The sequence below is a fragment of the Lontra canadensis genome, unplaced genomic scaffold (assembly GCF_010015895.1).
Source record: "Lontra canadensis isolate GAN:19392208 unplaced genomic scaffold, GSC_riverotter_1.0 scaffold112, whole genome shotgun sequence".
NCBI classification, from domain to species: Eukaryota; Metazoa; Chordata; class Mammalia; order Carnivora; family Mustelidae; genus Lontra; species Lontra canadensis.
Window position 1 is genome coordinate 2,432,602 of NW_022631106.1, and position 26,915 is coordinate 2,459,516.

General features: G+C 41.7%; 1 protein-coding gene across 1 annotated transcript in view; it reads right to left on the minus strand.

Annotated features, from left to right (window-relative positions):
* Window positions 1-25,597, minus strand: part of AFF3 (AF4/FMR2 family member 3) — a 525,952-nt gene extending 500,355 nt beyond the window's left edge. The window contains exon 1 of the mRNA XM_032840305.1: window positions 25,510-25,597. Within this exon, the coding sequence (XP_032696196.1) occupies window positions 25,510-25,562 (53 nt within the window). The 5' untranslated portion in view covers window positions 25,563-25,597. The remainder of the gene's footprint in view (window positions 1-25,509) is intronic.
* Between the last annotated feature and the right edge of the window lie 1,318 nt (window positions 25,598-26,915).

A 26,915-nucleotide genomic window follows, 5' to 3' on the forward strand; every position in this document is an offset into this window, starting at 1 on the left:
GAAAGAAGGTCAGCTCATGCACTGAGGAGGACTACTATGTTGCCAGAGACAGACATCTTGTAAATCAACGGACAGGTTTGTCAAGTTGTTGGTTCTACAAACACCATCTGAAACACTAAAGAGCGTTTTTACCACTTTAAACTCACAGCTGATTACAAGGCTTCTTAGTTTTTATTATTTTTAATCAAAATTATATCTTTAGAACTGGAAGAGACTTAAAGACCATCAGTTCAATCTTTCATTTAGTCAAAGAATCCTCCCTTTGAGGATTCTTCGTATGTATGTATGCCTTGGTCTTGACTCAGAAGCACAATTCAGACAATGTCTCGGAGGGCTCTGCTCCCAGCCGCAGCATCAAGTCTTGACTTCAAGCGGGGGTGTAAGAGACAACACAGAGAACAGGCCCACTTGGCTGCACACTGAACTGAGTCACATGGACTCCTGAATGTCTCCTGAAGAAAGAATAAAAACTGAATTGAGAATGATATGATGTCAAATGAAATTAAGTATTGTGTATAGGAGAATATACTAGCCTGAAAAAATGGAAAGCCCACTAGAAACAAGCAAACTAGCAGATGTGAAGTTTCTTGACTACTTTGTAAACTCCTCAGGGCAGCCACCATCTGGACACACTCTTCCTTCTTGCCCGCGACACTTACTTTATGATGCGCCCATGACCAGGACATCGTGAGTTCGACTGGGACGGACTGGTCTGTCCCTGCTTCGCTCTCAGAAAGGGGAAGAGCTCCACAATGTGAACTGTGCTTTCTTCTGGCCTTCATAAACACTGAAGTTCCCCAGCTTCATTAACACTTGCCCAAGCGATCTAAACTTTCGGTGGTATCCAGGTTCCTGTACCAGTGTGTGTTCCTTAACTTGAAGCTTATTTTCATCCGGGTCCAAGATTAGTCTGACTGATGCGTCTGCTGCATCTAAGCTCTGGGTGAATGGGCTGCTAGCAGACTCACTGTAAGAAGTCAGTCTCCTTCGAGTCTGGTGCTCCTGAGCTCCTGGTCATGTAGACAGAAAACCCTGGTCTTAGCTTCCCTGCTCTGACTAAGCCCACCCCTCACTCTTACTCTTGTCATTATCACTATACCACGCTAGATATCTAGCACTCAGAGCAAACTGACCAAGAACCACCATGTAAAAAAAGGATTACAAAAGCTGCAATGTCCTTCAAAACAATGAGACAGAGCACCTGCTTTGCTTTAAAATCGCATCACATAGTACAATGACATTATGTCCAGTGTCACAATTGGGCTTAAACCTAACTGTGCCTTGGTTTCTTTACCTGTTCTCCCTGCTGTGGGTATGTTATTGTGATGACTAGGGAGAATGTAGATAGGATGCTATTAATTATTAGTAGCTCTTAACCATCATTGTTATTTGTACAGTATTACATGGATGTTTTTTGCAATTTTGTTTAGCTTTGTCAAAGAATAAATTACTTCTAAATAAAACATTAACATAGTTTATCTGGAAAGGTTTCTTTTCCTTTACATTTTTACTCAAGGCCTTGACTAAAGCTTTAAAAAAATCACATGCAGATTTCTCAATAAATTATTTTCTTGAAACCTGGAGAATAGAGGCCAAAGTAAAACCTACCATCTTGGCTACATAAAGAAAGAAATGAAGAGAGGAAAGAAGGGGAGGACAGAAAGGAAGGAAAGTGCAAAAAAATAAATAAGCAAAAGTAAAACTGATTCAAAAAAAAAAAAAAAAGCATACACACACACCAAGCTCTAACCAGTTTGCCTCAGATATTCTCTCTGGAGGAATTAATTTGTATTGTTTGGGCTAAATGACCATTTTATACATAAAGATTAAGAATCAGCCCAGAGGTAGGTATTAAGGAGGGCACGGATTGCATGGAGCACTGAGTGTTAAGACGCAAACAATGAATCATGGAACACCACAGCAAAAACTAATGATGTACTGTATGGTGACTAACATAATAAAAATTAAAAAAAAAAAAAGAATCAGTGCATTTGGGAGACTTTTCAGGTAAATGTCTACTTCAGAGCAGGAGGGCATTGTCCTCTCCTGGGGACAAATGGAAGAAAAGCTGTCTGCCTATCAGATAGGAACAAGGATGTAACCCTGACTCCACCATTCACTGGCAGCAACACTTAAACATGTATTTAATCCCTCAGAGTCCTGTTGGCCCCATTTGTCAAGTAGGATAGAGAGCCTCCACATAGAGCTGTCTATGATAAGCATTCAGGTTAACCTGCGACCTGTCAGCTGGGTCACTCACCTCTGCCTCTAGGAAAACACATAAATGCTGCTCCCTGCCCCAGGGTACTGCCAAAGGACTTTGAGAGTGAAGTCTATACTTCTCCAAAAGAGAATAGCTCTAAAGAAACAAGGGCGATGATCAAGACAAGGCTGAGAACCAATGGTGAGGCCTTTTCTGAGAGATGAGCAGATTGAGGGGAATCCAAAAGCTAGAAATGAGGATTGAGCTGAAGCGAAAAAGTCAGGTAACAGCAGACACCTGTAGAAACCAGCAATGCAGCCTGAACGGCAGTCCAAAAGCCACAGAAAGAACGAGACCTTATACTGCTAAGTTTACCACAGGGAGCAGGGCCAGCTACAGAGTAAGTCAAGCCCACGGTCTACAAGCACAATCCCATATACTGCCTCAGGAAGGGGGGTGATTCGGTTTCAATAAATGAAAAGATCCTAATACTTAGGCCTGTTTTCTCTCCAGCGTGAAGTGATCTCCACACTACAACATGTGGATTCTACCTAAAAGCAATTTTCTCCCCTTCATTCAGATCTAGAGACAGGAAAGTCCCTGGGCAGCCACATCAAACAGAGCTGGAAGAACAAGAAATTCCCCACAACTTCAGTGACCACCTGTATACCTAGTGAGTTCCTCCCACAGATAGGTTCTTTTAAATCCACACTTTGGTCTACCTTCCCAGATTTCCACTGGCCTGCATAGTCCCTCTCTCAGCTGACTTAGGAAAAATTTGGCCCATAACCCACCCACATTCTAAATTCACAGATAAAAGGAGAAGAGAGACAACTTTGATTAGGGTTATAGGACCTCCACAGTTGACTGATTTGCCTTTTGATGCACAGAATCTTTGAGGAGAAAAAACAGTTACAATTTATCAGGGGCTGGGAGTAAGGCACTGCTCATTCATTTAATACTCATACAACTTCATGAGGTAGACAGAACAGTATCACCATCCCAATTTTATAGGTATCGAAATAAAGAACCAGACTGTGATGAGTGGCATGGACAGAAGTCAAGCCCACATCTGACCTTTCAATGATTAGCAACTCTCCCGTAACAGTCAATAGGCAACCTATATAGAACAAAAATACCTCTATTGGGGAAAAAATGAGATGTAACCTAACTGAAAGATCTTGTGTATCTGAGGGTTTTTTCAAAAATCCATTTAAGTGGGGTGTCTGGGTGGCTCAGTTGGCTAAGCAGCTGCCTTCGGCTCGGGTCATGATCCCGGGGCCCTGGGATCGAGCCCTGCATCAGGCTCCCTGCTTAGCAGCGAGGCTGCTTTTTTCTCTCTCCCTCTGCCTGCTGCTCTGCTTACTTGTGCTCTCTCTCTGTCAAATAAATAAATAAAATCTTTTTTAAAAAATCAATTTAAATTTAAAAATTCCTACTGACATTTCTTTCTTTCATTTAGTAATTTTTAATATCTATTTCCTTGGAAAGCTTTTAAAGAGGGTTTGTGAAAGTATATAAGCCCTCTAATGTTTTCCTATTTTAATTTTTCATCATGAGTTTCTCTCATCTCAAAAATTATTCAGATCCTTATAAAAGTGCCCTAGAAGTAAAACTGATGTCAGAAAAAACAGACATGGTGAAATGTAAACTGATGAATGAATGGATGAACTAACAAACTCTAGAACAGTGCACTGCTGTCCTAAATCCCTAAATTACCCAACTTCAGCAAGAACGGTGACTGGGAACTTCCAACCAATGACAGCCCCATAGTGATTTCTGGATGCTAAATATAGACCAGGCCCAAATTCCCAAAGCCTAACCCTGGCTTTATCACACATACTTGGCAAAAGAACGTTAACCCGATAAAGATGTCTTGTCCAGCCATGCTTAACTCAATGCCCCCAACATGTCCTGTTTCTCCCCTAACTGCCAGGGAAGAAATGGATCACTTCTATACGATTGGGGTCTAGCCGGACTATATTAAAAAGTCCTTGATCCTGCCGCTACAACAAAAAGTACATTGCCATCAGTTATGTTAAAGCTACTGTGTGATAAATCTGAATATTACACAATGAAGGAGAAAATCTTGGGTTACCTTATAGCTACAAAAGGCACATGTGAAGCTATTTGGTCACGATTTTATTGAGTACTAACGTGCAGGATAACTCAAACAACAACCAACTTGAGAAGCCCTTGGGATACAAGGTGGTATGCATTCTTGTAAAATCGCTCTTCTAACATCATAATGCATTTGAATTCCTAAGTCCTTAAACACAACACGGGTCCCCTCATTTTATGTAAAACACAGAGCAGCAGCATTTATCTTTTAGCAGGAACATATCACTGTGAGAAAGCCCAGGTCACGTGCAATGAAGGCAAATCTAAGCCACTGGGCTCCAGCCATGACTTAACCAAATGACAGGGGAAGAGTGTGCCCTATTGGCTCTAAGTTCTTACAGGCTTATTTTCCAAACCACAGCCTGCATTGTCTCTATGTTCTGGCTGAAGGACTCCTAGCCTCCCACTTGTTCACGCAGTCAAGAAGAGATTCGGCTGTTTCTTCAGGATAAAATCACTTTTGCCTGGCAGAACGGCTCTGTCCAGCAGCCCTATTAGTGCCCACTCCTTCCTCTGCAGCTGGAAACACTAACAAAGGAATATGGTTCTTAGACTTCTCCAGCACCACCTCAGCTTCTGCTCATAACAGAAACCGCCTGCAGCTAGAGCCGCTTCCATACTCAGGGAAGCTGGGGCACAGTTGCTTTGGGGAGTCTAATGAAGGCTCTCTGTAGGCTCTCTTCTCAAAAAAGACAAAGAGAAAAAAGAAAAATAAAAATGTGCATATGATGTTAGGGGTTCCCCTGACCTCCAGGTTTAGAATCTGGCTTTATAAGGCTAAGGAGGGAGAATGGGATGGAGAGGAGAGGTGAGAGTTGCAGGAGGAGGGTGGGAGTGGGGAGGAGGGCCAGATGGACTCAGAGAGAGAGCCAGACCAAGTGACAGCACACTAAAAAAAGTGCTTCAGAGAGAAGCAACTTTCTGCCCTTCTCACCTAGCCTGGGAATCAGATAGTTTAGGTTCTGGTCCAGGTTATCATTTCTTAATGATCTTGAGTGAGTTCTTAGAATAAGCCCTCAATTCCTCAATGTATAAAAGGAAGGGCATTAACCAGATAACTTTGAAGCACTTTACACAGATTAACTCCTTTAATCCTGACACCAATCCTTTGTGATAGGTATTATTTTTTTCCAGAGTTCACCGTTGACAAAATAGAGTTATCCATAACTAGCCAGCAACAAAGCAGGGTATAAGAACTCAGATCATATGGTTCAAAGTCCATGCTCTTAATCATTACCATGTTGTTACTGCCTTCCACCAACTCACAGACTAGGGAGAATTGTTCCTGTACAAAAACAAACTGTTTAACATTTTGACGGTGGAATGAATGAAATTATAAAATGCATACAGAATGCATAACTACAAAATTACTATACATATAAATATAAATTGGACAGACATTTTACAAAAAGGAAACTGTGTGCTGTCTTATATACACTGGTATCTTAATAATATTTAAAATGCCATAGAGATAACTCACTTTCTTGAGAGAAAGAAATTATATTCAACAAAGAATAGTTTATAAGAGTTAATGTTTTTACTGGCTGCTTATAGTATACTTCTTTATCCAGACATATTTATTAGCCTACTGCATATCAATTACTTTATTACCAAGAAATACAGGAAAGGAGCATACAAATTTATCAATGTCCATCTCAATTTGGGGAAGGCAATGAAGATACTAACCATGATACTAATAATAAACTAGAAAAAAATGCTCAGGATTGTAGAATTACCTGTAATTCAATCAAACACTTTATTAAAACACTCACAAAAAAAAAAAAAAAAAAAAAAAACCACCACCCCAAAACCAAACCAAACCAAAACAAAAAACCCTCCAAGTAACTATCAGGTTGTCTTGAGCATGTCATAGCTCTTTTTCAAAGCAAATATGTGAAATCCCCTACAGCACCTTGCTATCCAAGAGGGACAATGATGTAAAACATCTTGCTCATCGCCTCGGCCATGCCAATCCCCAACTCCATGCCCTCACCCAAGGTCCTGGTCACCTCAATCTTACTCACCCATTACTACAACATGAAAGCTCCTCATCAGGCCCTTTACCAACCTTTCAATGAACTCCCTAAACCCTAAATTCCAAAACCACTAACACCACAGGACTGGTACCATTCCCAAATCCATTAAGCAAAATGGGTCTGCCAGAATCTTCCAGGACTATAGAACTTTTGTACTTCACTATGAAGTCCTAGTTCCCCACCAGGGGAGATACAAAGACTGTATCTCCACATGATTCTGGGAAGCAGCTAGATTTGAGAACACCTGGACTACCAGATAGATATTAACACTTAGTGATAGTTTCAGTGTTATTTGCTGTAAATTGGGTGAAATAGTCGGGTGGATGACCTCCAGGGCTTCTTCCAGACAAGCTAATAGCCTGTGAGTCCAGATTCTAGAGCTATTTTATAGATAGTGCTTGCTCACCAACCAAAACTTCATGCTTCTTCAAAGGAGGGGCCACATTACTCTTCTGTGTTTCCAAGTTAGCTTCACACTTAGTAGGAGCTCAATAAACTTAAGATCATGAGTTTCTATGACTATGTCCTGCTGGCTGAGGAGAACTGGTAAGCTGAGCCACAGATGCCGCTGAATGGCTACTTGGCAAACCCTATGCAGATGCTGGTTTACATTTTGCTCCAAAATCATCTCCTACAGAGGCTTGAAGGTATTAGCACTTGACTGACTACAGTCAGAAAACTGAAGCAATCACTTTTTCTAACCTTAGGGTACCAAGAAAGTACCAGTTTTGACTTTGTTTATTTGTTAAGGAAACCACAGAAAACCCTTATGAATAACATAACTGATTTGGGAGAATTATGAAGCCTCTTGTACTGTCATAATAATTCACATATCTAATAGAAGGTAATGGTGAGAAAAACAAGACAATGGTTCTTTTTACTATAATGATAATGGTATGATCCAGGTAACAGTTTAAGTCCAGAAAATACATTAAATGGGCTTACGTCTATTACCAAGCTCACTCTATCAAAAAGAGGCTTTTCTAGCTGGCATTTTGGAGTTTCCCAATGTCTGGCTAGGAAACCTTCTCAACAAAGAAGTGTGCCATCATTGGAAAGTTAAGGTTTACAGAAACTAAGAAACAATAATGTTCCTTACATTGATATAGGCTTGAATAGTTTGAGTCATTTTCACATGTTATTCCCCTTAAGCCTCTCACAACAGCCCTTAGAGGCAGGCAAGACATATATCAACTGCATTTTACAAATGAGGAAAAGAAGTCTAGGAGAGGTGAAGAACTTTCTCAATGGTGGAACTGGAATGAGACCCCAGGTCTTCACATTCTATCACTGAATCGGAGTGTCACAGAGGGGAGGCAGATGTGTGATATCTGGCCAGGACAGTGGGGGTTTGAGTTTGCTTTGCTCATTTTATTTTGTTTGTTTTCCTTTGAATTTGGGTATACTGAAGCAAGGCTGCAAAATTTCCAACTGGCCACAGGCCCCATCACATCCAATTATGTAACTGCTCCAGATATTTACTTGGTCTCTTTGGCATCTAAAGTTATTTGAATTTGTGCCCCTGTGCTAAGTAATTATATTTACCTGTTTATATAAATAATTGTATTTTACCATATTATGTAATATCTTTTGAGAACATTCACATACCATGTTTTATTTGCTCCTCATAATTCTATTTACTGATTATAAAACTAAGCTAAGAATAAAAATTAAAGTGACCTCCACAGGGTCAGGACCTAAAATCTGAATGCATCATGTAAGAAATAACATGATGTGGGAATTTTTAAGCATACGCCAAGGTAAAGTTCTTTTTAGATAACCATTACATAAGTGTCTGAACTTAGGTACTTAGGTTGGCATATTTTGAAGTTTGATTATCACTAAAAGGACAGTCATCCGGAGTATGTTCAGAAATGAAGTTTCCATATTTCCTCGGGGCCAAGTCCTGGGAAAGTCATGTTCCTCTGTTTTTCTTTCCAGTGTTCATGAGTTTCCAATAAATTGGCAGAAAGTCTTCCCAAAAAAGGGAAGTTATTCATACTGACAAAATGAATCCAGCAACATACAAAAGGATTATATGCCATGACCAAGTGAAATATTCCAAGCATGCAAAGTTGATACAACATATGAGAAATCAGTCAACATAATAGACCACATAAATAGAATAAAAAACAAAACCCACATGGTTGCCTTCATAGACGTCTAAAGTCTTTGACAAAACCAAACGCCTTTCATGATAAAAACACTTAACCAGAAATAGACAAACTTCTTCAACGTGATAAAAGGCATCTATGAAAACCCACAAACAGTATGGTAATAGTGAATGACTGAATGTTTTTCCCCCTAAGATAGGAATAAGCAAAGAAAGAATATGTCTACTTTCACCATTGCTAATCAACATAGTACTAAACATTCTAACATGCCAATTAGTCAAGAAAAAGAAATAAAAGGTATCCAAATTGTAAAGGAAGAAGCAAAACTATCTCTATTAACAGATAAAATGATCTTGTGCATATAAAATCCTAAGGAATATACAAATATACACATTCACACACACACACACACACACACACACACACACTCATCAGGACTAATGAACACATTCAGCAAGGTTGCAGGACACAAGATCAATATACTAAAAAGAAAGTAAAAATATCAGGGACCCACGATCTTATCACTAAATACTAGCAACTAAAAAGCTTATTCTTTTAATTTCATTAATCTCAACCTTAGATGTAGAATATAAAATTCAGAATTTATTTTGGCTTCAAATCTATAATATTTGGTTAAGAGAAATGTTTCCTGGTATACCCACAGTTCTGGAAAATGTGGAGGGAAAGATACTTTTGTTTATAGAGCCAAGAAAATTAAGTGATGAGAAATAGAAAAGAGTTTGAAGCAACAAAAGAAATTCTTCCAGGCTCACTAAAGAACCCTAAGCTGTTCAGGTTTTACTTTTCTTCTAATAGGTTTTCTTCAAAATACTCCATAGCAGTTGCAATTAGTTCAAAATATTGCATCTTGGTGTTCATACAAACTAGAAAGTAATGGCTACATTTTCAGTTATTTACTTTATATTCTTTGGCCCAGTCTCCCAGAGATTCTAAACACCATTAAGTACTTCATAATATTGGTGTGGACTGTTTCCTTCTTCAATTTCATTAGAATTAACATAAAAGTGGTATCTCATTCCAATAATATTGAATATGCTTCTTAGATAACACAAACTGAACATACATAGAAAGGAAAATTGTTCATTGTTTCAGAAAAGCAATACATTTGTTTCTTTTCTGAAGATTTGAATACAGAAGCCGCCTACTCTAAAATCTAGAAGGTGTAAAGTGAACCAAGAGTAAGCCTAAGCTCTGAGGGGGTCCTGCTAGGTTCCAAAAAAATCGTTTCATACCCTTTACCCTCAGGATCTCAATAAACACAAATTCCTTCACTCACGTCAATGGTCAGTTATCATTCCCTCTGTATTTGTAAGTTACCACATCTTTTGTTGTTCAATTTTGTTCTAAACAAAAATCAAGGGGCACCTGGGTTGCTCAGTGGGTTAAAGCCTCTGCCTTCGGCTCAGGTCACAGTCCCAGGGTCCTGGGATCGAGCCCCACATCGGGCTCTCTGCTCAACAGGGAGCCTGCTTCCCCTCTCTCTCTTTGCCTGCCTCTCTCCCCACTTGTGACCTCTGTCAAGTAAATAAATAAAATCTTAAAAAAAAAAAAATCAAAACCAAGTTATAAGCAAAGCTTCAGTTAAAGAAAACATTAATGTAGGTTTTCTTTTCCTATAAATCAGGTAGTTTATTGCTTGATCCCCTTCCAATTTATATATAGATTTTACTCTTTATTCACAATTTGATTCTAATTATTAAGTGGCAAACAAAGTCAAGTTATTAATTGAAGAACCTGGACATAATAATTGAATAATAATATTCTCTCTACATATATAGAACATATTCTATATATATAAAATAAGGCAAATTGCTTAAAAATGAAATATAAGTAAACATATGCTTTCAAAAATAATCTCCCTACTATTGTAAAGATGATAACATGGAAACTTGGGACTGCTTTATCAAAGGAGGGTATCTGCCTTTCCTACTGATGTAAGGCTTGGGCTTATGACTGATTATTAGGCCAATGAAATGGGAGCCTTAATGATGTATGCCACATACTGCAAAAGCTCTTTCATTCCCTCCACCAAGAAGATGGCATGTTCCAAAAAAGGTATACTCTGTCAGCCTAAGTCCTAGAATGAAAAAGGCACACTAGGGCACAGCTGACCTTCAACTGCCATGTAATATGGGTAAGAATTACACTTTGAGATTGTAAGCCACTGAAATCTAAGGGTTATGACCACAACATTGCCTGACAAAAGCTGACTAATACAAACTACAACCCTAACACTTAACCCACTTTGTCATTTTAATTTATCTGTAAGTAGAAAGACCCAAGGGATGTCATAAACCACCTTTAGGAAATGTTGATTTCACAATTCAGTATGAAAGAAATATGTACTGACTCATCTTAGTTTGCCAGAATCAAGCAATTAGTTGTAAAGCTATCCCTATATTCTGTAGCAGCAATTAATGGAGTGATAAGAGAAGGGAATCAAGAGAACAGAAAGCACCCAAATCCGAAGTCTACAGTAACAATGAATATATCACTTAGGTTCACTGGACAGATTGCAACAGGCTGTCATCCAGCTGGAGAATCTGAGGTCATTCTAAATCTGAAACTGGGGAGCAATCATATCGGTATGGATAGAACAGAGATAGATATGAGGTCAAGGTACAGTCATCTATCTGAAATAGTAGAAAAAACTCAGTTTGGTATTGATGAAAAGTTACTAGAAATTTTGTCACTAGGGCTATCCAAAGTCATTGTTCCTAAGTCCACCTAAAACAATTCAATAATATGACTGCTTCACCAATTTTCAAGTTCTCTGTCTTAATTGGTTTTTATTTTAATTGAAATGCATATAATTTTTTAAAAAAATAGATGTTTCTTAGCACATACAAAGGGATCCTTATACTAACACTAAAGAGGATTGTGAAGTCACAAGAAAATATTTCTACTCTCAATTGAAGAAAGTATTGGACTATTTTCTGTTCTTATCTGCTGTAGTCATTAAATAAACATAAGCCCAGACCTGAAAAAAAAATTATCTTTATTTTTTAAAAGATACAAACTGAAAGAGTGACTCACATAAATGCTTCTAAATATGTTTTAATCCATGGAATGGATACAGCCTTTGAAAATAATCACTAATAAAAACATTAAGTAACCATGACAAAAGAATTAAGAATTAATAATAAATTTACCATTCTGAGGCTCCACTATGTGCCAGGCTATCTGTGTTTATTATCTCATTTAACCTTCAAGATGCATCAGTGGCACAGGCATTATCTCCATATTATACAGGAGGAAATGGGCTCAAGAAGGTTAAGTTACTTGCTCAACTAGAAGATGGCACAGTCATAATCTTAACCCACCACGTGCTGGCTCCAAAGCCCTTGGCCTTCCCATTATCAGATGGTGTCTTTCTGGAATTTTGTCACCAAGTAGATTTTTAACCTACCTTGAAGTCTAATTTGTCTTATACTCCAGGATTTTTTACAGACTTAAAATAATCTTTGTCATCTGTTTCAATATGTCACCATTCCTTACGCCAAGAATCTATTAATTTTATTTCCCCTGAAGTGCTTCTGACATAAATTAAGCCCATTTACTCTTTCCATCATCAAAGCAACACTTTTTATAGAACCAATCCTATAGCTAGAAGAGACAGTATTTCTGTAGAAATGAAAAAGAAATTGTAGAATAATCTACATAAAAAAGAATCACCTCACACACAATTTCAGATTACCTTCATACAGTAGTTGTAATCATTTTATTGCTGCATCATCATTATCATTATTAATAAAGTTATATTTAGGGGTTAATGGTAGATTTGACCAGCTGTGGTGAACAGTTGTTACCATTTTCTTCATCCATTAAGCTTGTCAAAGTAGTGGTTTATGAAAATACAAATAATTAAGAGAAAACAGATATAGACAATGTATTTTAATACATTTTAAACACTGACAAAAAACTAGTAGCTAAAATGGTAATTACAATCTTTGTACTGTAAAACCTGTTTAATTGGAATTATAGTCCAAAATACACAACAACTTGGTCACAATATATTATTCCTTCTGAGTTAAAAAGTTCAAACTCATTCTTCAGATGTTTTTCCATATGTACTTCACTGTACCTGCTACAGACCATAAATAAATGCAAATGAAATCACAAACACTGTAAGGCTGGGAGGGACCTCAGAACTCATGCCCTATGATTCTGTCACCAAGAGATGCTTCTTCTCTGCTGGTGACCACATGCGCTGCCTGGAACATGGCCATCTGGACTAAGACCCCAGCTCCATAAACACTAGTTATGAGCCTTTGGATTGAGTTACTTTGCACCTTTGTTTCCTGCTCTTGATATAGAGAATAACAGAACCTACTCACAGGTTATGAAGATTAAATGAGATACAATGCTTGTAAAGGGTTCAGTACACTTCCTTACATATAAGAAAAACTAAGAATCCTTGAGGCCAGATGGGCTAAGTGTCCTTCTCAGGAGATACAGCCGTTAAATGTAAGAATACCATCCTGGGGCACCTCACTGTCAGTCTTGTGTGTTTGAAAACACTTTTTTAAAATCCATTTTAAACAGTCCTCAATTAGAAAAGTCTACAAATTTTTTCCTGGCTACAGAGCTTCATCCAATTACTTCCAAATCAAAATTACTTTTAACAACACTCTAATTAAATTACAGATGGTGTGACAGAGATTTATGCTGAAGTGGTGTACGCAGACTTTTCATTCATTAGTCACTTATTCAAAACTGTCCATAAAGCATTTATTATTTGCATTTTAGAGTCTAATATTTGATACTATCTTCTTCTCTGTGGTTCCATGCTCCAAACTTCCATTTCTCACAGATATTTGTTTAAAAAGTCTCTGCCACCCCCAACGTATCAACATCTATAACTACCCACGAGCTCTTCCTCTTGGCTTGGCCCAGCCTGCCCTCTTCCTTTTCTGAGACATGCCTCCATCCATTTGCCCCCTCTTTCCCCTCATAATCTCTACTTCCCCACTCCCTGTTCATTCTTACACCCCCACGGCCAGCCCTTCAACCACCTCAATCTTCTTGTGTTGATTACTCTAAAGCAATTGACCAGGGGGACCCCACTTTCTCATGGTCTCCTATCTCTCCAACCACTTATTTTCAACCTTCTTCAAGGGCTGCTTTCCCTCCCACTGCCCCTCTGTGTCCTCAGTTTAACTCCCATTCTCTCCCCCTCTTCCTGGATAATCTTGCCCAATCTCACAGCTCTCATCAGCGCCTGTATGCAGATAACTCCCAAATCTTTATTTCTGTCCTAACCTTCTCAACCATCATTATCATACAGTAAACTGTCTACAGGCAATTCTACCTGGATGGCCCAAGGCACTTCAAATACAACCTATTTAAATCCAACCCCTTCATCTTTCCCCATTCAGTTTGCTCCTCCTCCTATATTCCCTACCTCATCACACAAGCTAAAAGTTCTAAAAGCATCTTTGGTTCTTCATCCTCCCTCATTTCTCTACTCAGTCAGTCACCAAGTTCTGCCCACGTAATCATCTAAACACATCTCCCCGGCCTCCCCTCCCCTCCATCCTCATTGGCCTCATCTTGGTGGCAATCAATTCCCTGACTGACCTCTGGATCCTTACAGTCACCAGACTCAACCATGGACAATGCCTTCTAGAAATAATGGTAAAATGCAAATGTGACTATTTTGTTCCCTACCCAAAGCCCTCAATAGCAGGCTATCACCTACTGGAAAATGTTCAAGCTCCTTGGAATGACAAGCAAGGCTCTCCGAGGCCTGGCTCCCAGAGATCCTTTCCCCCCACTCCTCTCCTGCTATTCCTTATCTTAAATGCTTCACACCTGCAACTTACCTGCATTCATCATTGTTCACAACACGCTATTTTTCACATTTTGTCTTTGCTTACCCTTTGCACTACAGTACCTACCCACATTCCCCCTACTCCCAGCTTAACTCCTATTCATCCTGTAAAACTCCCAATTAGATGTCATTGTCTTCAGGAATCTTCCCTAAAACCCCACACTGGGAAGGGTATCCTTTCATGTACTCCACAGGATTCCCTATTAGAGCATATAAAAACTCCACTGAGATTATTTGAAATAATCTGCTCCAGGCTAAAGTATACACATACCAAGGTCTGGAAAAGTGATCTATTCACTTTTGTGTCTGGTTTAATAAATGGTTGTTCATCTCAACCCAGAAACCTATAAATCTAGATGAAGAAAGTTACAAAGAGCAGCTTAAAGCATCCATACTGTGTTACATTATTGTGTATGTTTTAGGACTTTAAAATATTACTTTTGTCCTGCTGAGGGATAAGAGTGAGGAAAAGAACAGAAACTAATTTATGTAACTAATTATCTACCTAAATATTAGAAACTAAAATACCACACTTCCTTTTTAGACTATAAATATTTAATTTCCATACTGAGAACTGTTAATTCAGCCTTGGAGTATTCATTCAAGATGAGGGGAGGGAGGGGAAGGACAGCTAGGTAGCAGGTAAAACACGCCAGCTTTCCCACAACAGACCGTTTTCAGGTATTGCACTCACAGTAAAAGATTAAACTCTACTTATTAAAAACAAAACAAAACAAAAACACTCTAAAGGAAAGTCACCTTAAAGATTCAGTTCTCAGGGGAAGCCATGCCATATTCTGGAGAAGGACCAATCTTCAATGACTGGAAAAGAAGTAGGAGAGTCCATGTGGTACCAGCTGAGCAGTCCTGTCCTACACATGGACACACTTCTGAGGACTCAGCAGGCTCTGCACACAACATCTGTCCTGAGCTCTGAATATCCTATAGCAGCAGATGTGTCTGGTGCTCAGATGCAGCATGGACTTTATCTACATCACCCTAACCTGAGCCCAGACAATACAGGCCAGGTCAAAGGCTTCATCCTACAGAGTTATACATCCAGAGGTACAACTGGTATACCACAGTAAAATATTAAACCATTTGATTTTACATCAAAAAGAGGAGGCTATCACATACGGATGTCAGCTGGAAAAATGGTTTTCCCATTACTGCTGATGCTGCTACATATTTCCTCAGGACAACAGACAACCCATATATTTTGCTCAAAGGGTCCCACCTTCCCATTAGGTAAGTTCTCATTTCTACCACCACTGCAGACCATGAGAAGAGCTGGCAGGACAATCCAGATAGTGGAGGGACCAAAACACTCCAGATCCCAAGCCTCTATTTCAGTGAGCTGCAGAGTCCATGGACCATGAAGATACACGGTTCTTAGCCTGAGGTAACATCCTCAAACTCCAACAGCATTTTCCTGCTTGGCAATTCTGAAAAATGACACCAGTCGGCTCCCTGCCATGGAATCTCATTGGTATTAAAGGGAGCAAGCAAGGAAGGACCATGCTGATGGCCTGTCTTCTCAGTCAAAGGCCAAAAGCCTGAATAATGTAACCAAAGTTCAGGATTTAGCTGACCATCAACAGTCGTTTTTTTTCTTCTTAAGGAACTCTTGTGTGTTTCTTCTCTGGACGCAAGAGAGCAAACCCCAGACTCTGAGAGTCCTTTTTTTTCCCCTGAGAGTTGTCCAAATCACCTGACTATTCTGCTATCTGTATTATATATTGATGGCCAATAAACAGTGTTTTCTCTCCTGTAAAAGAAAACACACTAATTTGGTAATACTAGTACAAACCAAGGCAAAAACCAAACACTTGCATTCCTTATTATGGGCCTGACCTATCTTCATGCTTGAGGGAAATAGTTTCCCTCCCTTCCTCAATCTTAAAGAAAAGTTAAATTAGTGGAATAATTACAAGAAATTCTTAAACACAATTAGCACCATGGCCACTAGAGGTACAAATGAGTCTTGCCACAAACAGTAGGCTAAAAGCTACCATAAGCATTTCCTCTGTGGGTTCACATGTGTCCCAAGACTGAAAGATTTGAACTGGTCACTATTATTCCTGAAAAGCCACCTTTCTTTTCCAAATCTGAAGTAGTCACAATTGTTTAGACCCAGTGTGGCTTGCTCCTATCGGCAACAGTCTCTTATGCCATTTCAGAGAATGGAAATGGGTATGTGTGCACACACGCGCACACACACACAAAACCTCATTAAGAAGATAAAGTAAATAAACTCCCTTCCGGGAGTTTCAAAGTTTCACGGCACATTCAAAGTCAACTGTGCTGTATTTGCTCACATAATCATTCCTATCGGCACTTATTTTTCTAATGAAACAGGACTGGAAATTAAGCCCAGAAACTGCAGCACTATCTGACCACCTGGTAGACTCAGGGCACTCTGTGGTCAGGGCTGAGGGAGAGGGTAGCTGGCAGCGCTGGGAGAGAAGGCTCCCACCTGAGGTGCCAGACACTCGTCCCTGGTTCCACTTGGGAGTTTGAGTTTTGAGGTCTCCCAGGACACGAGGAAAGTTGCAATTTACAGCCATGGCCACAGGGTAGTGCCGTCATTCTGCAAATAGCTGCCCCTCTTCCCCACCACTGCCACCTCCCCCTCCCTCCACACCCTGCCTCCCCAGTTCCCTCCCAAAGAGAGAGTGGCTGGGAGAGAATGCAGACATTTGGTCTGAGTCCTGGGCACCTACAGGAAGGACTGAGATTCCCTGACAAATCCAGAAGGGCCTATAAGACCTGGTAGGTATCCAGTTACTCTGAGCACTGGCTCCTGACACAAAAGGACGGGGGCCTTCGAAGGACTGACAAGAACTGTAAAGCTGTAAAAAGGGATTAGCCTATTTATCACAAACTTTGTTTACTCAGGCTTTTATGTTTATTTACCACTGTATCCCCACTAGGATACAATTAACCACCCCCTCACTCATCAAAGTTGTATCAGAAAGACCCCAAAAATAAAATAAATGCTGCATCTAAACGTAACTTCCTGACATTATGGAATTGTAGTGTTATAATGCAAACCCTCCCCCCTCAAAATAAAGAGAAGAAAATGCAGTATTTTAAAAGAGCTTCTTTTTAAAGAAATTTTTGTCTTTTTAGTTCTCACTACTCAAAGCTTGGTCTACTGACCAGCAGTTTACGAGGGAGCTGGTTAGAAAACGTAGAATCACAGGCTCACCCTGGACCTATTAAATCATAATGTATATTTTATCAAGATCCCTAAGCTATCTGAAGACGTGTTACCATCTGAGAAGCTGAGAAGCGCTGGCCTGGATGATAGTTAAGGTCACTGACCTGTGCTCTTAGAATAGTTTTCTAAGCCCTGAGTCTTTTCTTTCTCAAGATACATTGTATAGAAAAAACAAATATATCTTGAAATTGGAAAATAAAAACAGATTACTACCCAGAACTGGTAATGATCCACTAAAGGTTTTTTCTATCTAAACTGCCAGGTAACTAATTAACATTTCAGTGAACACTGACAGAAAATTTGTTCTGTGACTTCATAACTCGTAAACAGTAGGGGCAGGACAACAAAAATTTAACCAAGACCACCAGGCTTATATTAGAGCGCTCCAAAGGATTTCTGAAAACTAATTTCCTGTCCATAAAGAAAGGAAAATTAAAATTATTTTCAGCGTCAAGGTAACACACAACTCTAAGCTTAGTTGTTATATTAGTGGTCTTCGAATTACGGTTCCTTTTGTTTACCGCAGCTAACAATGAGCCCCCTGGGAAGAAATTATGTGAAGAAGTTTAAGTACCCTCTATGCCATCCTCCACATGTGAGTGGAGAATTACAAAGGGGAAAAACACACAAGAGAAAATTAATGACTTCTGTACTTTGATTCCCGCTCTCCTACGATAGGAATGATCAAAGATTTTTAAGTTGGAAGAACTCAGATAACTTACTGTTGTTCCACTGACCCAGGAATCTTCTTCTACTGAGTAGCTGGCAGGGCATCTATAGCTTCCTATTGATAGGTAATTGTTACCCTCCAAGACAGCCGGGAAACAACCCCTTCAGGTACTCTCATACCCACTGACCTTACCGGTGTCCTTAACCCAGAACAGCTCAAGGCTCCCTTCCCAGTGAAACTCCTTCAACCCCTCCGGGCCCCTATCATGTTCCCAGGGGTTAGTTTCCATAGACTAAACCCATTTCGTTTCTTGGATGGTATGGTGTCCTCTTACCCTGGTAATAACTGTGTATTTTGTTTCTATTGAAACTAAATTATGATTAGCCTGACATAATTTAATGAGACCCACAGTGCCAAATGAAGTCATTTGATGTAATGGGTGGTAATTCAATACATTCTCAGTGAAACATCAAAGATTATGTAATGGTTAATATATCTACGTATGTTAGTAGTACAACCACAAGTAAGGGTGTATTTGTCTGCTAGACTATGATATACAACTAAGAAAAACTACCAACCTCCACTCTGAATCACCCCTGGATCCCACTGCCAGGGACAGAATTCTATACCAGATGGATGACCTGACCCAGTGTGGCCTTTCTGTATCCCTCCTTGTTTATGATAAAGAGACTTTTTAAGGAAGCGAAGGGTATTAAAAGAACTACATTTGGCATTCACAAAGCAATTGACACTTTTATTACTTAACATCACAACCTTATGAGGTTGGCCAGTATAAGTGCTGTCATTTTATAAGTGATTAAACCAAGACTGAGAATAGGAAATGAGAAAAATCGTGAGCTGCCCAGGGCCAAACAGAAAGCAAGGTTGGAGCCAGCTGAATTCAGAAACCTCAATTAAATTCCCAGACAAAAGAAAACGGGCAACATTTAAAATAAGTTTTATGGATTTCACTTTGAAATAAAACAAAGAAACATTATGTTACCATTAAATGATATTAAAATAGTCTTTTATGGCCTTGATTTTGCTACCAAGGCTTTATTTTCAAAATAAAGAAAATTTAAACAGGCAAACTTATTCCAGGTTAAAAATTCCATTTATACACAAAAAATCTTGCATTCCTTTTGAGATTATGTTTTCCCTGATTTGACTGCTATGCTAACCAGTATTATGCCAAAGGGCCTCGTACAAGTTGCTCCATCTAAAGTGTCATTGATTAGACCCATTCTGGTTCACAGAGACATTCTCCCAAAATAGATACTGAGCATTTTATAACCCTCCTACATTTTCACAAAAGAGAATCTGGAACACAGGAAGGAACCACTTCCCCACACATAATACTCATCTTCACTGTCATCAGAAAGCATGTGGTTCAAATTCATCCACACATCCAGTGTGCATCCTCTCTGGTCAGTGCGGCCCCCAGCCAAAACCTGAGTCCTCCACTTCAATACCATGCATTAGCCAGTCTTCCGACCTGGTTTTCTCCAAAACACACCTACCCACAGCCAGGCTGATGCTCCTTACAGATGGGAGCAGCACTCAGCTCCCTGCCCCCAGCACTCCACAGCTTCCTATGGACACTTCCTTGCCTTCTGCACCAAGGCAACCAGACCCCTTCCAGGCTGCAGCCCACACACCCCCTTCAAACTCCTAGCCCTGAAAGTCACTTGTAGAAACATTTTCATCCCTGCAAATGCTGAGGTCTTTCCTGAGCTCCAAGTATGCTCTGGGGTTCTCAACCAAAGAGAACCACTGCTGACAACCATACAGCCACCGTGGGCCACTCAGAATGAGCACAATCAACCTGCCTACCTCTACCAGTCACCCTGCAGAGAGCGTGTGAAGGGTTCCTGCCTGCCCTTCTCCTGCCTTCTGTGTTCTACTGAACTGCTTTAACCCCAAGAGCCCACAACAGGGAGAGTGGTAGGCCTTAAAAGGTTTGCTTTGCTGGGGCTGTAGGAAAAGGGTCAAGGTAGCTGAGGGTCAAGGTGAGGAATCTGGAGCAGTTTTCTGGCCCTATACAAGACCCAGGAAGCCTAACTAAGAAGGCATGAGTGAAGCCATGGCTTGGGCATGTCCACTGGCAGTTGATTTGAAGAGGACCAAATGTGTCAGTAGGTACTACTGGGAAACACCCCTGTGTTGTTAGTGGCTCTGCTTCACTCCGCCTCCCCCATAGAAACATGGGGGTGCAAGGGGGTTTTCAACCCATGAGAAGATGGAAAAATCTGTAAAAAATAGAATGGAAATAAAAGATAAAATATCAAAGTGCAACACACAGAGTAAGGGTAAGTGTTATTTTGTGACAGTTGTTGCAGTTATGTGTATGTGTACCCACAAAAGGTCAAAACGTTAAATGATTTATTATTGTGAGTCATGGTCTAAAACGTTTGAAAGCCACTGTTCTATAGTACCTATCATATAATAATGCTTAATACTCTATGAATGCTTGCTGAATGAGCAAACTGATAAGTATGAAACAATCCATTTATCACAACTTCAAAGGTTCCAATTTGAAAGAATATAAAGTATAATGCCTATCTGAACAAAAGTAGATGGATTCTGGCCTATGGGAAGCTATGGGGGGGTGCGGTAAGAGAAATCGGAATATTTCTATTGTATTTCGATGGACTTTTCCAATAACTAAAATGTTTTATATTTAAAGAAGATTAAAGACAATTTTGTCCAACTTCATTTGTAAAACTTTTCCCATTCACTGAAACTACCTACTGATTACAAAAGTTCTGCATCTTTAAAATGCTTGGTATAGGTAATTCCATCATGATTCATAAAAGGATCTTTCAGAGAGAGCATGAAAGCCTTTGTTCAAGTTCTTTCTTTGCCCAAATACCCCGACCCCCACCATCTGTAAAAATCCCATTCATCTTCCAAGGCTTAGTTCAAAGGCCACGTTTTCCATGGAAGCGTTTTGTTGTTGTTGTTGTTGTTGTTTTAACTCAATTTTTCCTCTTTCTTCCTCTACCAGCCACCCTCGTCCCAGATACGGTCTTTCTGAACCACCAGGGTTGAAAACTTCCTTTTTTATTTGTATACTCATCTCATTCCCCACTAGATAATCACATGTATAACCCACAGTTCACTCATCTTTGTACTCCTTATAGCAATCAGCACAAGGTCTTATACTTAAGAAATTATCAATTAATATTTAAGTGATCAGGGGCGCCTGGGTGGCTCAGTGGGTTAAGCCGCTGCCTTCGGCTCAGGTCATGATCTCGGAGTCCTGGGATCGAGCCCCACATCGGGCTCTCTGCTCAGCAGGGAGCCTGCTTCCTCCTCTCTCTGCCTGCCTCTCTGCCTGCTTGTGATCTCTCTGTCAAATAAATAAATAAAATCTTTAAAAAAAAAAAAAAAAAAAAAAAAAAAAAAAAATATTTAAGTGATCAAATTAATATTAAAGTGAACAAATATTTAAGTGAACAAATTAAAGTAACGGTTAGCATGTTAAAAGGGATGGGCATTATTTTAAAGGCCCTAAGGAAAGGCATCTATGTCCACCAGCTTATCAAAAGCTGGTGGAGAACAGGAAGGAGCAGATGGCAAAAGAGTGAGAGTTTGACAAGAGGTGCTGTTCCTCAGGCTATTAGCCACTGCAAACTTACTGAATCCCCAGCTCTTTGGAGACCCAACTCTACCCAATGAAGCTATGGAGTCAGGTGCAGGATAAGTGCCTTCACCTTGTTCCAAGAGTTCTACTCTGGCTTTAAACCAGAAATGGGAAGTGAAATTAGAAGTAGAAATTAGGGCTACCCTTTTCAACTTTAAGGCTGAAAGGAAAAACTGAAAGAGCTATCTAGTCCAAAAGGCCTCCTTTGAAAAATAAGCATGGGTGTTTGGGCAGAATGGGGCGCAGGTACAAGGAGGTAGAGGAGATAGTTCTTGAATTACTTGATTTTTTCGACAATACTGAGCTTTTTTCTTCAGACTGTCTATACAGTCATTTGGAGGCACTTTTTGTGACCACTAGACTCAGCTAGGTCTGGTTCAAAGCCACAGTCACAACTAATAAACCGCAAGTTTTTGGGGGGAGCGGGGAGAAACAATGCATACCAACTGGAAAGAACTATTAGGAATTAAAATACCATTCTCCTTTGCCATTAACCTTCCCCCACACTATACAAAGAAACATTTTTTCCTAAGATGAACTAAAACAAGGTTTTAGTGTTTATTTTAAATTTATAGATATTTATAAGTTAACTCATGTCGGGCAGACATGGTTTGCTAAATCATGTTTTGGTTTTTTTTTTCAGATTTTTAATTTAAGATCAGAATCTTTAGGGTTCTGACCTTCTCTCTCATTGGTATTTTAATAGAACCTTAACTTCCAGTCCATCAAGGTTTTGTTTTGTAATTAACTTCAGAGCCGCCCTCATAAACTGGGAGACATCCGCAGTACTGTAGAAAATGCACACGGTTTAGAGTCAGAAAACTGAGTTTTGAGAAGTTAATGGTTGGTTCCAAAAAGGCTGCTCCATTTCTGGATGTGTGACCTTGGGTCGATTACCTGATCGTCTCCACCCTCAATGTGCCAATCTGTAAAATGGGAATAGTAACAGATAATGCTTCCTAGGGTGGTTGTAAGGGCTAAATGAGCTACAACATGTAATGCTCTTAGAACTGTGCGTGGTAAACGGTAAGCAATCAGCCAATGTTAGTTTAAAAATTTTGCTCTCAGGGCACGCGGGTGGCTCAGTCAGTTAAGCGTCTGCCTTTGGCTCAGGTCATGATCTCAGGGTCCAGGGCTCCATGCTCAGCGTCATCTGTTTCTCCCTCTCATCCTGCCCCTCCTCCTACCACTTGTGCACACACATGCGCACACTCTCTTTCTCTCTAATAAATAAAATCTTTTTAAAAAATTCCTCTCTCATTTGTTTTATGGTCTCAGTAGTGTCCTTTTACCGTTCAAAAATTCCATTTCCTTATCTATAAAATGGGACTCCTATAATTTATCACCTCCAAGATTATAAGATTCAAATAAGAAAAAAATGGATAAGAAAACATGTGACACACAGAAAGTACTCAAATGTTAGTTATTTTGGATCACTTATAAACTTATAAATAAACCATAACACTGAGTTAGAAAATACCATGCAAAAACTCATCCCTAAATGGAGAACATATCTATGTTAGAAATGCATCCTCAAGAAGGATGGTTTATCATTAACTTATCAGAAATATATAAGCTTTTGTAAAATGTAAATGTTACATCTGCAAACTAGAAACACGCTCTGTCAAGCCAAAACTTCCCACTATACTGTAAGCAAGAAAGCCTGCACATCTTCATAAGCCAAAGATAAACTGATGCACTGATTAAATGCCGATTGCATGTACAGCAACTTTTTAAAAATGCTTAATTTCTTTCATTTAAAAAAAAATGTAAATTTCAAGTCAATGCAACAGATATTTACTGTGTAACTGTGCTCCAGGTAACCGTAACCCAGCTGGCAGCTAAGGGTGCAAAGAGAAATAAAGCTTAGACCCTGTGCTGGAAAAGCCCACATATTAGAGCTGATAATTTCAAAATATTACTTGTAAAAGTCATGAGGGGGTTTCAATTTGAATCAGCAAACTGACAAGCACCATAAAAACATGCCAAAGCAGTAAGTTCTTCCCTTTGACTGAAACACTGTCTTTTAAAAGCAAAAGTCATCTCTCAAGCACAGTTTCTATCTAGAAAACTATTGAATTTGTGCCAGAAACTGACGTTTCTAAATGTAAACCTGTAAAATAATAGGTATCTGTAAATGAAAGGCTGAAATAACCCCAGGAGCAACAAGACAGTAATTAGCAACTTTTATAGAGTAATAACGTGTTTCATATTCTTTCTACACTGGCTCTTTGAAGTTTCCAGTGTAATGTATAAAAGTTTTATTACATTAGGGCCCATCCTTGTGTATTTTATAAGCACCAGCATTATGCAGAGCAAGCTGTAGTTACTCATCAACAGATCTTTTATAAGAAACTGCTCAATAATGCACTAGCTTTGTGTCCAGTTTAGTTTGTTACACCTGGCTTTAGAAAGATAAAGTCACTAGAAGGCTATCACTGGAAAAAATCACTGGAAATAATCCACATATCATCCACATAATCTATAAATCTTAGAGCAGTTTAGCTTTAAAATTGTACATTGCATATTCATGTGCACACCACTTGCAGTTTTCGACACATGTGAACTCTTTACTGAATTAAAGCAAAAAAAAAAAAAAAATTACCAGAGGCAGAACAGAGTGCAGTTAATATGCTTGTTCCAGCAGATGTTCATTCCCGTAAATATTAAACATAAAACAAGTTCCTCCAGGAATATGCGGGCAGTGATTTTACCACCTGAATAGGGCTGGTTGGAAACATTTAGGGGTGGGGGGGGAATAAGAGGGATGCCGAAGCAGCCAATGGGATTTTTAAGAAACCCGCAACGAGAATTAAACTGCTTCTAGCGGCGATTTACCTACAGCAGCTCCTCAACGTGAGAACGCGGAGCAACAGATCCCGGAGTGCTTCCCTGGCCGCCCGCTCCCCAGGCTACGAGCTGTGAGCGCGGAATAAAGGGACACGCGGGGCGCCGGGATGGGGAGGAGTACAACTGTAGTGAGGTGTGAAGAAAGAGCCCAAAGGAATTGCGAACCTCGAGGAAATGAGTCTCCCTGGGCCAAGGCCTCTGGAATTCCCGCACGGAGAAACACTCGCCCCCTGCCCCCGGTATTCACTTTCCATCTCGGGTGGGAGCGGGTAGGAGACAGAGAAGATGCAGCCTCCCAGACCCGGCGCCTCCAGGGAGGAGGCTGGAGCATCCTCTAAGGGCACTTCGCAGCAGCACCAACTCCAGGGGGTCGCTGGTGTGAACCAGAGGCTCTTAAAGAAGAGGGAGGGCGAAAATGAAGCGAAGGGAGGTGAGAGGGGCTGGGGGCCGAGGGGTGGATCCCCAGGCACTAGTGACACGTTCTAGAAATCAGGTCTTTTTCTCTCCATGGCTGCGCTCTGCCCCCCGGCTCCCCAGATCACCAGCGCCTGGGCTGGGGCGGGCAGCACCGGGAGAGAGAACAGGAAAGAGGGCAAGAAGACGGGGAGGCGGCCGTGCATCCACCCAGGGGAGACAGGAAGGAGTCGGCGAGGGCCCCGGGGGCGCCCCCGACCCACCCCACCCCCATGGCGGCCGACCCCTCCTAGCCCCCAGCCCAGGTAAGGGCGCGCGGGCCGCCGCGGCCGCCCCTCGCCACTCCCGCCTGCTCAGGCGGCCGGCACAGGGACTTACCACAGCGACTCGAGGTCCCATTCCTGGAGCAGGGCTAAGTCGAAGCTGTCCATGGTGGGAGGTGTCAGCGCCGCCGTCGCCGCCGCTGCCGCCGAGGCTCGGGCCGCCCGCGCGCTGCAAGGAAAGGCGCCGCTCAAGGTGCATCCCGGCCGCGCCGGAGCGGCCGCCGCCCGCCCCCTACCCGCCCCCGGGTCGGGCTTCCCCGCGTCCCCCGCCTCCGACTCCCAGCCCTTCGGGCGGGCGGTAGCGGCCGGCGCACTCACCCGCTCTTCGGCTCGCGCGCAGGCACACTCAGGAGAGAGCCGCGAGCTCGCCGCGCCGCCGCCACCGCCTCGCCCCCCTCCCTCCCCGCGCCCGCCCCTCCTCCCTTCCTCCCCTCCCTCCCGGCGGCCCAGCCCGCTGCAGCCGCCGCCGCCGCCGCCGCGGTGCTCTGCGCCCGCCCGCCCGCCTCTTTCTCCTCGGGGAGGCGCGTGTGCGCGGGCGAGGCCGAGGCGCGCGCGCGCCCTGAGCCCCGCGCCGCGCCCGCCCCGCGCGCCCCTGCGCTCTCCGCGCGGCTCCCCGGGGTCCCGCGGCGCTCGCAGGCCGCGCCGCCCCCTCGCCCCGCGACCCCGCCACCCGCCTGACCCGCTGCCGCCCGGGGCCGCCCGGGGCAGTCCCGCGAGTCGGGGCGAAGGGAAAGGCTATGGTGCGGAGCGCAGGGGGATGCTGAGCCGGGCCCGGCCGGCTGCATCTTCTGCCTTTCGCCCTCGCCCGACCCCACCCGGCCCTGCCCGGGCTGCACGCACTTCTCTTAGGGCCCAGAATTCCCCCGACCCTGCCAGGTGCCCCCGCGGGCGGTGTGCTGGCTGCAGCCCTGGGGGGGTGGGGGGTGCTAGGAAATTCCCTGGCCGCCCCAGGCACGGGAGAGTTAACTGAACTGCCTGCAGCTGCGCTGTAAACAAATCGTTTAAAATATCTGGAGTCAATAAGTTAAGTGAAAGGGAGGAAACCTCTTCTGACAGGACCTGCAGTATGGCCTACAGTGGGGGTCCCACCGTCCTCCAACTGGCCGTCCCTGAAAACTAACCTCCTTTCTTTTTCTTTCTTACGGGGGTGGGGCAGGCCTCTGGGTGTAGACTGCTAACTTCTCACCCCATGTCCTGAGTGACAAAACTGTCAGCTGGAGGATGATAGAGTATCATTGTGGCTCCTAAAATTCAGGTCTTTTTTTTATTATTACTTCCTTGATTGTAAAGAACCCCCCCTCCTCACTTTTACAGACATGCTGAGAAGTCCATGCCTAGATCAGGGCCATGGCTCTGTTTATCCACAGCTGGCCAAAATCAAAACACCTCCTCAGTTCCCTGACTCTCTCATCCTCTTGGCCACAGTTCTGGAAGCCTCACTCAGGATTCTAGAGAATTCCT